Below are 16,401 nucleotides of genomic sequence, written 5' to 3'. Positions count from 1 at the left end.
CATTCCTTTACATCCAGATGACGCAGAAAAATTTGCTTTCACGGTACCAACAGTTAATAAGCAGGAACCTGCTAAAAGGTATCAATGGGTGGTGCTACCCCAAGGCATGAAAAATTCCCCCACAATGTGTCAGAATTTTGTCGCATGGGCTCTGCAGCCATTTCGGCAAGAGCATCAGTCTTTGTTAATCTATCATTATATGGATGACATCTTAATAGCAGGCGAAAAAATGAATGCAGAAAAAATATTACAAGAGTTAATAAAAACTTTAGAGCCAAAAGGACTAAAAATTGCCCCTGAAAAAGTACAGCGTAAAGGCCCATGGCAATATTTAGGCTGGGTAATTACTGGAAGCACGGTGCGACCGCAAAAAATACAAATTCATACAGACATTAAGAACCTCTCAGATGTTCAGAAATTGTTGGGAGACATACAGTGGGTAAGATCCATCACTGGAATCACTAATGATGATTTAGCTCCTTTAATGCCCCTGTTGGGAACTACGACCAAACCAAATGAACGGCGAACTTTATCAGTAGAACAGAAACAGGTGTTAGACCAGATTGTAGAAAAAATTCTAACAGCTACCACACAAAGAAAAATTAATGATTTACCTTTACAGTTTTTGATTGTTAATTCGTCACCAAAGCGACAACATTTAATAGGGCTCATAGTGCAATCAGAAGAACAGCACATTAGAATTTTGGAATGGGTATTTCTATCTTACCAACCCAAAAACACAGTTTGTACAAGGGTCGAGCTGTTAGCTAACATGATTATAAAAGGCAGAAGAAGGATTTTGGAATTGTCAGCTCAAGAACCTACAAGGCTATTTGTACCTATAGCTCAAAATTATTTGGACTGGCTGTTAGCAACTTCAGAGATGCTTCAAGTCGCTTTAGCTGACTACCCAGGTGCTGTAACTAATCATTATCCTTCAGCCAAACTTTTGTCACTGTTGCAAAATCAAGACTTTGAAGAAGCCCCTCGCAGGTCGGAAGTACCGGTAGAAGGACTCACAGTATTTACAGATGCTGGGAGGAAATCTAAACGAGCTGCCATCGCTTGGTACAGTAATAACCAATGGAATCATCAAATTCTTACAGGTTACATCACGGACTCCCTGCAGACGCTTGAACTGAGAGCAGTGGTGTGGGCCTTTCAACAGTGGCACGATGAGCCTCTAAATGTTGTTTCAGATTCATTATATGTGGTGGGCACGACACAGCGTTTAGAACGTGCCATGATAAAAACAGTAAAAAATAATACTTTGTATATGTTATTGATGCAGCTGTTGTTTTTGCTAAATCAACGCAGAGAACCTTATTTTATAACACACATTCGCAGTCATCAGTTTAACCAAGGCTTGTCTATAGGAAACAACATAGTAGACAAGCTAGTCGCTGCTGCATGGAAAAATCAAACGGTTAACCTGTTTGAGCAGGCTCGTTTATCTCATAATTTCTTACATCAATCTGCTAAAGTGCTAGCGAAACAATTTGATTTAAAATTCTCAGATGCTCGAGGAATAGTGCAGTCCTGCCCTGCTTGTCAAAAATCAGGAGTTGGTCTAGGCCTTGGGGTCAACCCTCGAGGTTTAGGTGCCTTGCAATTATGGCAAATGGATGTTACTCATATTGCAGAATTCGGACGTCAGAAGTATGTGCATGTCAGTATTGACACTTACTCGCATGCAATATGGGCCACTGCTCAAACAGGGGAAACAGCCAAACATGTTCTGAAGCATATGCATGCTGCCATTGCCGCACTAGGAGCTCCTCAAGAAATCAAAACTGACAATGGCCCTGCATATGTTTCGCAAACGTTTGTACGCTTTTGCCAACTATGGGGTATTCGCAGAATAACAGGTATTCCTCACTCCCCTACAGGCCAAGCCATTGTAGAGCGTGCACATGCCACCTTAAAATCGCTTTTGCAAAAACAAAAAGGGGGAGAGCCGGCACCCTCTGAAAGGCTTGCAAAAGCGCTTTATGTGCTAAATTATCTGAGATTAACAGGAGACCGTGAATCTCCTCCAATTGTAATTCATCATATGTCATTGCAATCTGGACTGCAGAAAAGTGATTCGGTGAAGGTGCAATACCGGGATTTAAAAACTGGGGAATGGAGAGGTCCGGCAGAAGTGAAAATGACCGGTCGAGGTTATGTTTGTGTTTTGACAGACGAAGGACCACGATGGGTTCCAAGTCGATGGGTGAAACCTTGGAAGGAAGACCTGGGACAGCAGGATGCATCATCATCATCCTCCTGATGCTGGTAACTGGGTGTGTTGGTGAGACTGTAGACTTACATCGTATTGACCCCAGACCAAACATGTGGCTGACATTTGCCAACATTACAAACCAATCATCGTTTTGTGTGTCAATGGCTACTCCTGCTGATCCTTTTCGTACGTGTCTGATTGGTACTCCCTATTGGAATCCGGATGACTGGAAAGGATGGGTCAATAATCACACTGTTTTGAATGAGACTGTGGTGAATCAAACATGCCACGCAAAGATGGAGTGTGCCAGCCTCCGCCCTGGACAGAAACCGGTGTGTTGTTCTGGGAATAGCAATCAAATTGGAATAGCTGCAGCATTGGTGATTAGGCATTTAAATCACAGTTTGCCTTGGGATCCACAAGAATTAGATCTAATGGGATCCTTAAATGGTTCAGGGTCTTGTTTTATGCTGGGAGGTCCCCTTTTTACAGAAAAGGGGGTAAGTACAGCATGGAACAGGAACCAATGGACTGATGTAACTAGTAAAATGACTGACGCCCAAGGAAAACCTGTGTATACTTATCAAAACAGCTCAGGAGATTATTGTAATGGAGCAGTGGGAGCAGAAATCAAAGGTTCAAAGATGCCTCTTTGGGTGAATGACACGGCCAAGGCCATACCCCCGGGATACTTCTTAATTTGTGGGGATCGGGCCTGGTCAGGAGTGCCAAAAGGGGCTATAGGAGGACCATGTTATTTTGGAAAATTGATAATGTTTGCTCCATCTATGAAAGTATTGCGAAATCGTACTCGAGCAAGGAGATCACTAAAAGTATTAGCTCCCAACTGTGACGGCAATTTAACCCTAATGGGTACAGCTGAGCGTATAGCATTATCTATATTTGTTCCTTGGGCGGCATCTGCAAAAGCTTTAGCTAGCTTAAATAGATTAGCTTGTTGGGCACAGAAGCAAATGAATTTAACCTCTAGCATGTTATCGGGATTGTTAGAAGACATGGATAGTATGCGTCATGCTATTTTGCAGAATCGGGCAGCCGTTGATTTTTTGTTATTAGCGCATGGACATGGATGTGAAGATTTTGAAGGTATGTGTTGCATGAATATTTCTGATCACTCTAAATCAATACACTATCAGTTGGCAGAGTTACGCCGGAACATGCATGCAATACAGGTGGAAAATGGACTTTCGGACTGGCTAAAATCATTGGGAGTCACAGGTTGGCTAAAAGATTTGATAGTACATGGGCTGGTAATATTAGTGGCTTTGCTGTTGGCACTAATGGTATTGGGGTGTATTTTAAAATGCTTTGTGAAAGTTATGGAACGTATGATAACTGGGGTCTGGATTGTTCAAAAACAAAAAGGGGGATTTGTTGGATACCTGGAGAGCCAGGGGCACTTAGTGAACAATCCAGACCGAATGGAATTGTTGTGTTTTTGAGTAGCAGGCCTCAGGGACATCGATAAGGCCGTTTGTGAGAAAGTACTGAAGCTGCCTGTAAGAAAAATACTGAAGCCACCTGCGAGAAAATAATGAGGCCGTCTGTGAGAAAGTAATGAAGCTTCCTGTGAGAAAGTAAACGAAGCAACCTTGAGAAGAAGGAAAACAGCTGGCATACGTGACTGGGGGCTGAACGTGATACAGGGTGCAGGTGGAGAAAGCCGTGCGCGTGAACATAGAGACTTAACGAATCATACTTTAGCTAGGAGCGCGTGCATGATATAGTTAACCAATTAGTAGAGAGCTTGCGCATGATACGGAATTAGAAGGGCTATATTAACCGGGATGTATCAACAATAAATTGGCATTTGCTTGATCATATTGGTCGTCAGCAGTGTCCGTTTCTTCCGCGTCAACAGCCTCCTGCGGCTAAAGGCTCTCTTCTCTCTCACGCAGACCTTAAAGTGAAGCTGTGCTGCTGTGATCTCCTCTGCTTTCAGCTAACTTCTAGAAAGCGCTTCAGCCTCCTGCCCGCCCTGGCTGCTCCGTGTGCTGCCCGTCACCTCTGCTCTGACCCTGGGGAGCCGCTCTGTGTCCTGGAGGAGCAGGGGCCTGAGCAGCATCGGAGGCCCTGGGGAAAAACTGAGTGCTGTCCTCTGGCAGAAGAGGCCCCGGGAATCTCCTGGATCTACTTGTTTTGATGTACAGAGGAAGGCCCAATGGAGAGGGAGGCGGCAGCCTGGCTTCCCAGGGAGTTCAGGCGAAGCGAAGCGCAGGAAAACAGGCAGCTGGCTGAACTGAAGGGAGGGTCTGTCCTTCCCCGGGCAGCAACGCTACAGCTGGTGAGAGAAAACCGCTTTCCCTACCCCTCTGCAGCTGGTGGCTAAATAACTGCGGGGAGTTTCTGCCAAGAAAGCTTCTGTATTGTTCCCATGAGTAACATTTGGGTGGGTGCTTTTACGGTAATAGCCGAACTATTTTAAGTAGGAAGAAATAATAAGGCGGAGTTAAGATGTCACTGTATCAAATTTTAAAATTAAATAATCTTTTAATAAGAAACTTATTAGTTTGACAAAAATAACTGCCATTAGCTAGCAGCATCACAGAGGCGTGTCTCAAGGCTTGAGGAAGAACTCTGTTTCAAATTCAGGAGCTGTCTAAAAGGAAGGCTCTTCCTGAGCATCGCAGCTGAGCTTCCCTGTCAGGGCAAGCACCAGATCCAGCTTCTCTGCGCCTGACCCTCCTTCGCTGGCGGGGACAACCAGGGCAAGGGGTATGGCACTGGGACAAAAAAAGAAAGGGGAATGTTCTTCAGATAACGTCAACTTAGAAAGGAACTTAAAATAAAATTCCACACTGTGGAAGGCCAGGGACTAAGCAGCCCTGGTGTCTGCCCTCGTGCTCCTCCTTGTACCGGCTACGTACAACAACCACCGCAGCGGGAGCTACGGGGGGACTAGATCCAGTGATGTTTCCTCTGCAGATTCAGTTTCCAAATGCTTCCTTGAAATGTTTAGGCTATCCCAATCTGCTCAGCGAAAGAACAGCTGAAAACAAGGGCTGACACCAGCGGTGGAGCCACCTTTCAAGCTGCTTGAACCCTCGCTGGCTGCCTGGGCATGTAATGCGTGTGTGAGGACGGTATCCCTTGGCAGGAGCAGCCTGCATCCAGCCCTTCCGGAACGCACTCGACAGACTCGTTTCTAGACTCCAGTTCCTTTCAGCAGCGGTCGCTCCGGCAGCAGCTCGCAACCCTGGACCTTTCAGGCTCCCAAGAGATGTCCATCCAGGCTCAGTGGTTCTGAGGGCAGGTTTTCCTCGTGTGGCCAGGCTGGTGGCAAATGCTACAGGTCCGTGGTTTCTTGGCAGTCGCTCCCGAGGAGAAACTGCTTGGTCGCTTGGCTTTACTTCCCAAGCCTCTTGAATATCCACCGCTCTCAAAGCGGTTCACAGAGCCGTCTCCAGAAGGCCCTAGAGAGAAACAACTTCCATTTCAGTAACTCTGATGGCGTAAGTAGGTGAGAAACAGAAGGTAAGTTCATAAATGGCAGATCAAGGATTTTACTACCCCAGCCCCTCAGATTATTCCTGAAACTACACTTGCTTCAGATTTGTCTGTTTCCTATTTGTTTCGCAGCATTAGAAAAATGTGGGAACAGGACAGGGGTAAGGGATCTACAGCTGAAGCATGAACAACAAAACATGCCAGAGGAGAACTTGGTTTTTAAGTAGGTTTGATTCTACCTCTTCAGGCCCAAACGTCTAAGGAGGAGCAGGCTAATGCTGAAGCTCTCTCTCAGACCACATCTCCACCTCTGTCCTTTGCTTCTTTCTCATCCTTATTTTAGGATTTTTTTTAAATTCGTACTTGTTTTCAGCATCTTTCCACAGCAGCCACACTCAGTTTCTCAGCTCTGATCAAAGCTTCAGAAAGATTCAGCTTTTCACCGCACTCCTAAGCGAGGGCAGAGGCAGTAGCATTCCCCTGGCATGACGGAATGGGGTTTAAGATCTCCAAAAGTGGTGCCACCGCTTCAGCTCTGTACCAAGCCGGTACCAGCTCTCACAAAGCTGGGCACTGTAATTTAGGATGACGAATTCCCAATGAGACTGTTGGAAAGAGCGCTGGGCTTTATCCAGCCAGTCTCGGACAGGCAGATGCTCAGGCTTCCTGCGCGTGGGAGCCACGCATCCTGCTCAGAGCTCAGCAGATGCGTGCTGCGAGGAGATATCCTGCTAGCACTTGGAGAGGTAAGCCAGGCTCAGTTGTTAGAAGCCACGCTTGCAGTGCTATGACGGTGCTGACAGATGTTCTAAAGACAAAGCTGAAGTCTGCTAAATGTCTGAGATGCTGAAAGAGCTGTCATGCTGTGGAAGCGTTACGCGTGTGTGAGAACTGTGTTCGGTTTAGTTTCCACAACAGCCTCCAACCCTTGCGTCTCGCCCCGAGCCCCGCCTTACCTGGTGCCACGTCTTCATCTGCCCACTGGAAGAAGCCGCACTGCTGCTCGCGGGGTTTAGAGCAGGTGTGGAACTGCCGGCCTTTGTTGGGCCCGTCCTTTTGGACAGTGCGTGTGACGGCTGGTTGGTCGCACTTGCAGACCATGCCGCCTCCCGAATCGGAGCTGTTGCTTCTGAAGAGCTCTGGGCCTCTCCCTCCTCCTGGGCGCTGAAACCCTGCTGGGCCCCTTCCTGCAAAGGGCTGGGGCAGCGCAGAGCCCCGCGGAGCCACGTTGCTTCTGTCCTCTGACTGCTGATCAGCCCAGAGAAAAAAGTTGCAGGTACTGGAGCTGCATTTGTAAAACTGCCTGCCTTGATTGGGCCCTTCTTTGCGCACGGTTAACAGCAGGGCTTCGTTCCCGCAGTTGCACACCACTGCGTTGTTCCCGTCGTCCGGAGCAGCTGAAGGAGCAGGCCTGGGTGTTGTCGTTGAGCTCAAGGAGAGCAGATGTCCTGGTGCGAGGTTTGCGGTCCCCCTCACGTGCCTGTTTTCGCCGCTGGCTCTGTTAAAGGAGTTGCTGACCTGCAAGTGATTAGCCTGCTGGCCGGCTGACGATGCGGGCTGGGACGATCTGTGTAAATATTTCAGGTCCAAGAGCTCATTTAGCATCTCATCACAGCCTCCGATGCAGCCAACAAACTCCAAGGGCATCACAGGCGGAACACTGCCTCTCTTAAATTTAAACTTCAGTCTAAAAGGAAAGGAAGAATAAAAGTCTCCAGCTCACATAACTTCTCATCAATAGACCTTGATTTAGACTTTATTTTATTTTATTTTTTTTTAATTCTGCTACACTTACACCAGTTTCCCCAACCCCTCTTCCTTCTATTCCCAAGCGATAAGAGCGCTGCTCCAGCTTTCCAAGACTGGAATGGAAAATGGTTGCCCAGCCTAGCTCACAGAAATCTCTGGCACTGATGGCTAACGTGATGTCTGAGGGGCTGCGTTTCCCCGAGGGATAACCGGTATGACCTACCTGTGAACTGGATGCGGTTTACACGCAGCGCAGACGCTCTCATCCCTGGCCACGTCCAGCACGAAATCAGGGAACCAGACTGCAGTTCTACAAGCCGGGTAGCCCGTGCAGCTGAGATAGAACCTGCCGTGGGAAAAAGGCACTGGCTGAGGAAGAGGCAAAGTCAAGACAGTTGGTGATCTGTTCTCCCATCTTCTCAGCCATCAGAAATTTTCAAAAGAACAATTTTCAAGGGCAAAAACGGGAGAGAGGTCCAGCTGAGTCCACACAGCTTACGTCACCGGTGGAGTTGGCTAGCTGCAGCCGAAGTTTTCATGCTTGCTGCAGCGGGGAGGTAAATGAACAACACCTAGGAAAACACAAACCAACACAGAAGGCTACATTCTACAACAGGGAAGATCACCAACCCGCCGTTCTTCTTGGTCTTCAGGACCATGTCACTGTTGCAATGTGGACACTTTCGGACTGAAACGGGCATTGCTGGGTAGACCTCCTCCTGCTCTGCAATTTCGGTGGCTTCTCCAAAATACTGAGCCAAGGCTTCGTCCAACCTGTAAAGAAACAAGCAGAGCATCCTGCGTGTCTCCTCTGCAAAAAGCAATCAGGCACTGCAGCGAATTAGCGCCTGCTGTCCTCCACACAGCCCCTCTGAGCTTCTCCAAGAGTATGTTGATTCAGCACCACGCCTCTGGAACAGGCTGGGTGTGGGTACAACATGAAAAAGGTCAGCGCATGTTGCCATCTCCTTCAGCCGGCTCTGAACTTCATCTTCAGAGTTTAAACCAAGATGAGCAGTTAGTTGGCACCAACTCCTGACAGCGTGCCAGGTTGCGAGTCATCCCTTCCCATGCAAATGCCTACACACACTGGGCAGAGCTCCAGGGAAACAGAGGATTCAGCTCCAGGCTGAACCCCAGATGAGAAGCCAGCACCTCCCAGAACAGCAAAGCAAACAGAAGAGGGCAAAGACAGGACTCACTTGTTGGCTCTGGCCACAGCTTCGATGAAGACTTGCTTGTACTTTTGGACCTGCTGCTGCAACACTGCAGATTTGTCTTTCTTCCCCTCACAGATCAGTTTCAGATCAGCCTCCAGCTCAGCTCGAAGGTCAGGCTTGGACATCTCGTAGCCCATGGAATCATAGCCTGAGGAACATACTGCGTGGTAAGCCAAAGGGAGGAGCAAGCAAGGAACCTGCCATCTTCCTAGCGGGCACTGCCCTCACCTTCAACCAGCCCCATGCCCAGGTGGCCTGGGAGGAACCGCTGATCCGCTGTAAGGCCCACGTACATCCGCGTCTTGATCGTCTCAATGTGCTCGGCGTGAGTGGCGTCGGTCCCTGAAAGGAGACGGGCTGTTAGTCGAACGAGGTGCCAAGAAGTGATTTCCCCTGCGCCTAGTGCAGAGCGCAAGGTGCTAAAGGGACAAGGAGACAACTTGTGGCCAGGAGCAGCACTGCCCTCACGTCCCACTGGCACTGAGGCCAACAGCATGCTTGGCAGACACGCCCTGGACCTGAAATTGCACATCTCCCTAGGTACTGGAGGCACTCTGCAGGCTCCTTAGGATCTCTACCATCCTTTGTTCTGTACATTTAAGTGATTTCTTATCTGAAGTGATGTTTCGAGACTTCCCTACTCTGAGGGTGAGACAGAACTGGTGTTAGGGGAGTTGAGAAGAAGCTTATGACAAAACTGTCCCAAGAGCCAAAGGCCACGCTGCCAATACTGACCAATGCCATGTTTCTCCATGAGTGCAATGAGATCCGCTTCTGTGAGGAGCAATGGAGGGCTGGTTTCCCCATCCACCATCTCCACTGTAGTGGGCTGAAAGCGAGACCCTTTCTGATACAATGGGATAACCTGAAGGGAAGGAGAATCTCTTTGAGACGGCCTTCTGGACCATTCACTGAAGACAAAGTGTCATTCTAACAGCAGGCCAGTGTGGTAATAGAGCGGCACCCTGTTCTGGAGGAGATCCAGTGTCAGGGTCCTCAGGATTAGCCAGGAGTGAGCCGCCAGAGAGACCACGGGATAGCAATCGCAGCTCCTCGTGGTGAGTAAAGTCAACCCCATAGCCCTTGTGGTCTCTGCTGTGGTGTCAGAACGAGAAGAATCTATCCAAAGCGGGGACAGTAAAGCTGCACGGGTTTTCAGCAGAGATGGTTCTGAGCGGAACAGCCAATGGGCCAGAAATTGTCAAAGGATGTTCTGTAGAGGGGTCTGAAGTTGGCAGTGAAGTGCGACTTTAAACTCCAGGTCCTTTAGCCTCTCCCATCTACGTTACTGAAGGGCATTACCTTATCACTCCACTTCTCGTAAGGATAGACCTCCAGGTAATTTCGGGCCAGGATCATTAGCCCTTGAGCAACGAATCGCTCATTAGCAATGTCGATCTCCACAGTTGTTTCCTGTCCCTTGGCATCTTGAGAGCAGCAAGCCAAAAAATGGCGCACGATGAATTCATACAGCCTCTGGTCATTGCCCTAAGATCACACAATAAGAGAGGGTCAGTGTCCCCCCATGTTAACGGGATGTCAAGAAATATTAGTGAGATCACTGTGCTAATGACCGTATCATTAAGACTTCTGTCTTTATTTATCAAGCAATACAACCCCTCCAGTTTCCTCTGCCCTTGTTCAACTCACCTGCAGGTTAGCAGTGTATTTTGTGGGATGAATGGGAGGGTGAGCCTGATCTGATTTGGTTCCACTTCGAGGGGTTGGCCCACCCTGATCCAAAATCCTCTGTGCAAATGCTCCCCAGTTTGGGTCCTGTGTTTGCTGCTGTACTAAGGCAGAGAGGTTCAGCTCCTTGGGGAAAATGTTGGTCTCCGTTCGGGGGTAGCTAATGAATCTTAAGAAGAAAGACAGAAGGGCACTTGAACAGGTGCTCCAAGATGCTTCCCATTTTGGACTAAAGGCCATTTACTTTTTGAAAGAATGAAGTTTAGCAAGCCAAGTCTCCCTTACCCTTGAGTATAGAGTTTTTCTGCTATTCTCATCGTTTCCTTTGCATTTATTTTCAGTTTGCGGGAAGCCAGCTTCTCAAGTTCCTGCATTGGGAGAAGACGGGGGAAAAAAAATGTATTTATGCATAATTCAGACTGGTGAGTAAAACATTTGTTCAAAGCTTCTTTCAGAGAAATCCTTTCGGCACAGTTCAAACGTACCACAGTGTCCAGGGGCAGGGGCCTCCATTTGCTCTTTGGCTTGCTCCCAACCTCAACAACAGTTGCTACCGGATCCTAAACACAAAGTAAGCAAAACACAAAATCTCCTTTAGGAGTTTACACAAACTGTTCTTTAAACGCCTCGAGCGAGACGGACGCAGGAAACGTTTGGCTGATAATGGATGATACAACCGTTGAGAAGCTTTCCTACCTCCATACACATCTGGTAAAGGACCAGGCACGCTGTGTGATTAAAGAGCCGGTTCCTCTTCCAGTTGAAGACCACGCTGCCATCTTCGTGATCATGTGTCACTGTGGCGAACAACAGATCTGAGTGATACAGTAGTCATACGATGGAAATACAGCAGAGGCAGTGGGGCCACGCTACTGGGAAACCTTTCAGTTCTGCTTAGCGGTCACGGCAAAGGAAGAGAAAAGCACCTCTGCAGCATTCTTTGTTTGCTGCTCTGACAGCCTTTAAGATGGAGCCCAGGACTCCCTTTCCCCAAGCATACCTTTTATTTTATAGAAGGCTTCAGGAACAAAGGCCTGGATGGCTTTAAAGCGTTCAACAACGAACCCCAGTGTGGGGAACTGGCAGCTGCCGTAGCTGATCAGCTGATCTGCTAAAATATCAGGAAAGATCTTCCGGAGCCTCAGTGTCTGGAATCTGGTGAAGGCAGCACCTGAGAAAACAAAATGGACACCAGAACTGAATACAACATCACCGAAGGATAATCACACCACTTCAGACGGTTCTTTTTAATACTCTGGGCATTAATTTTATTCTGTTTTTAATACTCAGTTGCAGATGCCTCTCAGTGCTGTGTGAGCTATAAACCTAACACTTGCTTCAAAGAGCATGTTTCCAGTAAAACATGAGATGTGATTTAGTTGTTTCTGACCTAAAAAACAGATTTACGACACTACAGAGGTCATTTCTCTCTTGTGTTGAGGACACAGTAACAGATGATTTCTAACGCCCCTTGCTGGGCTTTAACAATGTGCATTCAATGTGGTTAGACGAGAGGCGAGGAGAAGCCTGACGGCTGGCGCTCTCGTTTGTACAGCACTCTAGGGGAGTTCAAGTATTTCCAAACCATCAGCTATGCACTGAGAACAAAGCCGGTGGTGGTCCTCTGCCCACCTACCACACGCTTGCTCACTTCCCTTCAGCTCAGGCCTAGCAGCCTGCTCTCGCCTCCAGTGCGTGTTTACATACCTATCCTGAGGTCCAGCTCCTGCCTGACGTCAACGGCATCGCTCGTCTTTTGATCCGGTTGGGTGAGGTTCTCGCAGGCTGTTCGGACAGCGTGAAGCGTAATCTCTGAAAAACGGGCTCGGAAAACCCGGAGGTTTGGCTTTACTGTCAGACACACACAAGGAAGGAAAAAAAAAAAAAGCAATCAAAAAGCGACTCAAGCATCAATGGAAAGGAGCAACTAATAAACAGCTGCCTTTGAAATATGCTGCCAACCTATTCTATAGCTTTCCAATAGCTGAATGTATTTGTGGTCTACCAGAGCCACATCTTTATCAGAACTACAGTCAACGTGCTCAACGTGGAGGCAGTAAGACTGAGAACATGCCTCTGTTACAAGATCTCTGAGCAGCGATACCTGTTCGATCAGCACTTTAACGGAACTCGGGTTGATGCAGAAGACGCTCTACGCACCAGCTTTGCAAACGTGAATTATCTCAAAGCCAATGTTCTCTCCTTCTCGATCGCAGTCGGTCCAGATCACCAGAGCTTGGCACTGCTGGACTTCTCGTTCAAGGGTTCTCTGAGATGAGAAAACAATGCAGAGTGAGACACACCAGGCTGCTTGTTTGGTTGTTTAATTTTAGCATGACTCACTAACTGAACGTGAAATGCAACGTGTATCCATAGAGATGGACTGCTGCAATAACATTTTGTAGTTGTGTCTCCCAGGAGATTAGGCAGCTTTCAAATGAACTGAGTCATTTATTTACACCTAACTCTGTTAAAAAGCATGGCTTGGATCGGATTGTATCACGGTCTGTTTTCTGAAAAAGTCATTTTTTCACAAAATTGAGACGCAATTACCAATTCCACCTTGACTGGAAAAAACATTTCTACTTTTAGCAAAGTAGCTGCTCCTTTACACTAACAGGAGCAGGAGATTTTCAGTGTCACAAACGAACGGCGCATTTAGTCCTAGAAAATGCAGGAGGAATTTGCTAAACTCTACAAACTCAGACATTCCAGACAAAGGTACAACGTTCCTTCTATCCGAGACAATATTTGTAGAACTAACCTCCGAACTCAGAGTTCCAGGGAGACTCTTAAACACAACGTACCTTGATGTCCACGTAATTTTCAGGGCAATACTTCTCAATTTCAGCATCAAAAAGAGCTAGAGGGTTGCAGCTGTGCCTGGTAAACAGAGGATAAGCAGTGTGCATAACAAAACCAAAACCATACATTGTGAGACATTAACTGGTGCTGTCTTGTGAGGAAGTGCTGTCCAGGTACTAGAATTAATAACGTATTTTATTGCAGGCCTCGTCTTAGACAACTTGGGATTCACATGAAATGCTGAGTTACACTTAAAAGCAATAGAACCAAAAAGCAACCAGAGCAAACAGAAAATCTGGAAGGCAGCCCTAAATGAGCAGCTTCTCTTATTTCAAGCAGGAAATAAGGGAGGGAAGCCAGAGAAAGCGCGTCGCTTCCCAGGACAACTCCTAGTTGAACAATCAGGTTTTGGAATCAGTTTAATTCCTTGGTTCTGCCTTAATGTATTTTAACCAGTACTGACTCGGGGGTTTTCTAGCGCTCTGAAGACAGTGATTTGAAACAGCGTTTTAGCCGTTCTGTATAAAATTTGGTACTCATCACTCTGCTCCGCACGCGGTGTCAGAGTCCCTCCCAGCTCCCCGGCCTTCGAACTCGCAGTGCCTCGCTCAGCCTGGGGTGGAAGGCGGAAGGTGACACCCCCCTCCCGCAGTGGGGTACTCGCTACTAACCATTTGCGAAAAGGCAGCTTAAAATCATGAGCCAGGAGGTGTCCCGACACCGACGTCATCACCATAGTAACGTTCTGCAAGAGACAGAGCAAGGTAAGTGGCGCCCGTCGTTTGCTAAAAACGCCCCACAGCCCCGAGATCCTGGTGCAGTTCCCAGTTTATGCAATCAGCGACGCCTCCCTCCTGCTAATATATCGTAACAAGCTCTTCTCTCTGCTGCCGGCGAAATCTGTGGCCTCGGTTTCTGCAGGAAGCTCCCAATTCTAACCAGCGACACCTCTTTGACGGATACAAAACCAGAACATTGAAAGACTTAAAGCAACAACACAGGTCAGTGGTTGAGCCAAGAAAAGAAGAGGTGGCTTTTCCTCATCTTTGGACTAAACGTCCCCATCGCTGGACGTGTGTTTCGTAACTTCTGACAAATGGCTTTTAGTAATTAGTACTTTGCACTTCTCTAATCCAGCAGTAGAATGAAAAAAAAAAATTAAAACAAAAACTCTACCTGGCCAAACATCTGGTAGTCGTATTCATAGATCTTGTTGAACTTGGAAAAGCCTTCTCGCTGGAAGGAAAAGGGAAGTTGCTGAGTTTCTGGCCCCTAACGGAAACCAAACGTGATCTGTCTCGCTTTACCCACAGTCAAAACACAAAGGCAAGGCGGGGTGAATGGAAATGGCCTCTGTCATTGATGGAGACACTGACATGGCGCTTTCCAGCCGTGAGAGTATTTTAAACCCTGCCTGAGGGGACACCAGGGCTATCTCCCTGCAGACAGCGACAACAACCAGTGAAGAACAGATGTGTTTAATGGCCCTGGCCGGTCATATTCCTGACAAACAACTGTCCTGCTCCAAATGACAATGAGCGTGCCAGCTCCGGGTCCCCAGGAGTACCAGAGACACATGGAAGTTTCCACATTGGGTATTTGCTGCTTTTTCTACAGAAGCAGGACGGTATCTTCCTTGATTGGGACTGTCAGTGCTCAGGTTCTCAGTGACGCCTTTCCTTCAAATACAATTCTGGTTTAGAATTCCTCAGCTTGGAAACACCAAGTCATCACGCAAACCGTTAAAGGTCACAAAGCAAAGCAGCAGAGAGGAGACATCTTTGAACTCCTCTTCTCCAAACCACAGCTCATCTTTGCTTTATTATGTGAACGTGGGTAAACCCCTGACTCTTGCTGACACTGCAGGAGCGGTGCTTTTTGACGGGGAAATGCGTGCCAACAGATGGTTCCAGTTCCTGAAGCCTTTCGTGTAGGCTGCAAAGCTAGGAACGACACAGCGAGCCCTCGCGGCAAAGCTCAGTGCCCGGAGATTGCTCAGGCAATCCGGGCACAGGGAGCACTACTGGGGAGCTAAATTCCAACAGGACTTAAGTCACAAGGCAAAGGGATCCGAGGCTCCCCGATACATTTGGATAAGTGGTGTTTGTCCACAAAAGCAAACCGTTCTTGTACCCTTACGTGGTCAGAGACAAAACCAGCGCAAAATGTTGTATGTGCTGATGCAACCTGCCCACGCCCAGCTCTGCAGAGTGGGCTGGGGCTACCACGTAAGACACAGATTATGCCTGAGACCAGGACTGTGCTGCGCGCGGCGGCCCTGGTGAGCTCAGCTTCTCCAGCCAGCTAAGCCAGACCTCTACACGTATCAGGAAGCAGTGAGGAGATGTGGTGCATTCCTACCCGGCGCATTCTGCTGTTGGAGAGCAGATCCGCAATCCCTCGGGCAGCGTCGTTCTTCTCGGCCACGCACAGGACCTTCCGGATCCTCTGCAACGCCGTCTCCTCCGCAGCCCGGGAGAAGAGACGCCAGGGCTGCGGCAGCATCCTGACCCCGCAGCTAGCGAAGAGCCTCGCTTGAAAGTTCATTACCAGCGACGGGGGCAGCTCCGGCGGGGCCGAGGCATGCTGCTGTGTCCTCGCCTCGGGGCTGGATCCTGCTGGGGACACAGGGCCGTCAGCGAATGGCCCCGCCGCGGCCCTGCTCAGCCTTCAGCCGGCGACCCCGGGAGGGCCCTGGGCATCCTCTGAGACCCCTCAGAGCTGCACAGAGCTGGAGAAGTCTTCTCTCTCCCGCTAGAAACAGCCACCGGGCGGGGCCCTGCCCGCCCCCCGACCCCTCCTGCCCTGCCAAGGCCTTCCCGCAGGCCGGGGCTGGCCCCCCGCCCACCGCAGCCGGGGCAGAGCAGGCCCCCCCAGCACCTCCCGGCCCCAGCCGGGCTCTCCCTCACCCAGGGCAGCCGCAGCCCCTTCCCCTCCCCAGTTCCCCCCCGGTTCAGCTCTCCTCACCCACCGCTCTCACTCCCGCGCTCGCTATGTCGCAAAAGAGCGGCGGGACGCGGCGCGCTTTCCCTCACCGTTACGTCCCTACCGTAAAACGCCACCGTGGCGGGAGGGAACTACAGTTCCCAAGATGCCCCGCGGCGGCCCGCAGCCCTATCCCGCCGCCGTCCCGCCTCCGTTTGCTCTTTCCTCCCGCCGCCGGGCCCGTCCCGGGTTAGGTAACGCCAAGGGACAGCTGAAAAAAAAAAAAACTCAAAGCCCACAACTGTAAAGGGCGAAGAGGAG

At 49.0% G+C, this 16,401-nt stretch overlaps 2 protein-coding genes across 3 annotated transcripts; one reads left to right on the top strand and one right to left on the bottom strand.

Moving 5' to 3' along the window:
• Positions 1 to 2,868: 2,868 nt before the first annotated feature.
• LOC147598815 (syncytin-A-like) lies at positions 2,869 to 3,687 on the top strand. The gene has a single exon (XM_086760092.1). It carries the CDS (start codon positions 2,869 to 2,871, stop codon positions 3,685 to 3,687), a length of 819 nt encoding a protein of 272 aa, XP_086616218.1.
• Positions 3,688 to 4,702: 1,015 nt separating this feature from the next.
• On the bottom strand, positions 4,703 to 16,181 carry TOP3A (DNA topoisomerase III alpha). Of its 2 annotated transcripts, none has more exons than XM_086760202.1 (20): positions 16,127 to 16,181; positions 15,517 to 15,770; positions 14,332 to 14,391; positions 13,827 to 13,900; positions 13,158 to 13,233; positions 12,511 to 12,619; positions 12,058 to 12,201; positions 11,351 to 11,521; positions 11,047 to 11,147; positions 10,836 to 10,910; positions 10,636 to 10,718; positions 10,312 to 10,519; positions 9,964 to 10,149; positions 9,397 to 9,526; positions 8,890 to 9,003; positions 8,644 to 8,809; positions 8,072 to 8,215; positions 7,665 to 7,787; positions 6,649 to 7,379; positions 4,703 to 5,658 (listed from the first exon to the last, which is right to left on the bottom strand). In XM_086760202.1, exons 2-20 carry the CDS (start codon positions 15,700 to 15,702, stop codon positions 5,480 to 5,482), a joined length of 3,060 nt encoding a protein of 1,019 aa, XP_086616328.1. In that variant the 5' UTR covers positions 15,703 to 15,770; positions 16,127 to 16,181; the 3' UTR covers positions 4,703 to 5,479. The 2 variants fall into 2 exon arrangements, with proteins under 2 accessions (XP_086616328.1, XP_086616327.1); XM_086760201.1 differs by having other exon boundaries at positions 11,047 to 11,165; positions 16,127 to 16,165.
• Between the last annotated feature and the right edge of the window lie 220 nt (positions 16,182 to 16,401).

Source organism: Chlamydotis macqueenii, chromosome 15 (assembly GCF_036417535.1).
Source record: "Chlamydotis macqueenii isolate bChlMac1 chromosome 15, bChlMac1.mat, whole genome shotgun sequence".
NCBI lineage: Eukaryota > Metazoa > Chordata > Aves > Otidiformes > Otididae > Chlamydotis > Chlamydotis macqueenii.
This window is presented reverse-complemented; position numbering and strand designations above follow the sequence as displayed.

Excerpts from the sequence above, each read along its gene's own strand:
- LOC147598815 (XM_086760092.1), top strand. The coding sequence starts at position 2,869 with ATGCCTCTTTGGGTGAATGACACGGCCAAGGCCATACCCCCGGGATAC.
- TOP3A (XM_086760201.1), bottom strand. The coding sequence starts at position 15,702 with ATGAACTTTCAAGCGAGGCTCTTCGCTAGCTGCGGGGTCAGGATGCTG. Across the intron at positions 9,527-9,963 it reads ACGAGAAGTGGAGTGATAAG|GTTATCCCATTGTATCAGAA; the intron begins GTAATGCCCTTC and ends CCTTCCCTTCAG. Across the intron at positions 9,004-9,396 it reads CATGGAGAAACATGGCATTG|GGACCGACGCCACTCACGCC; the intron begins GTCAGTATTGGC and ends GTCTCCTTTCAG.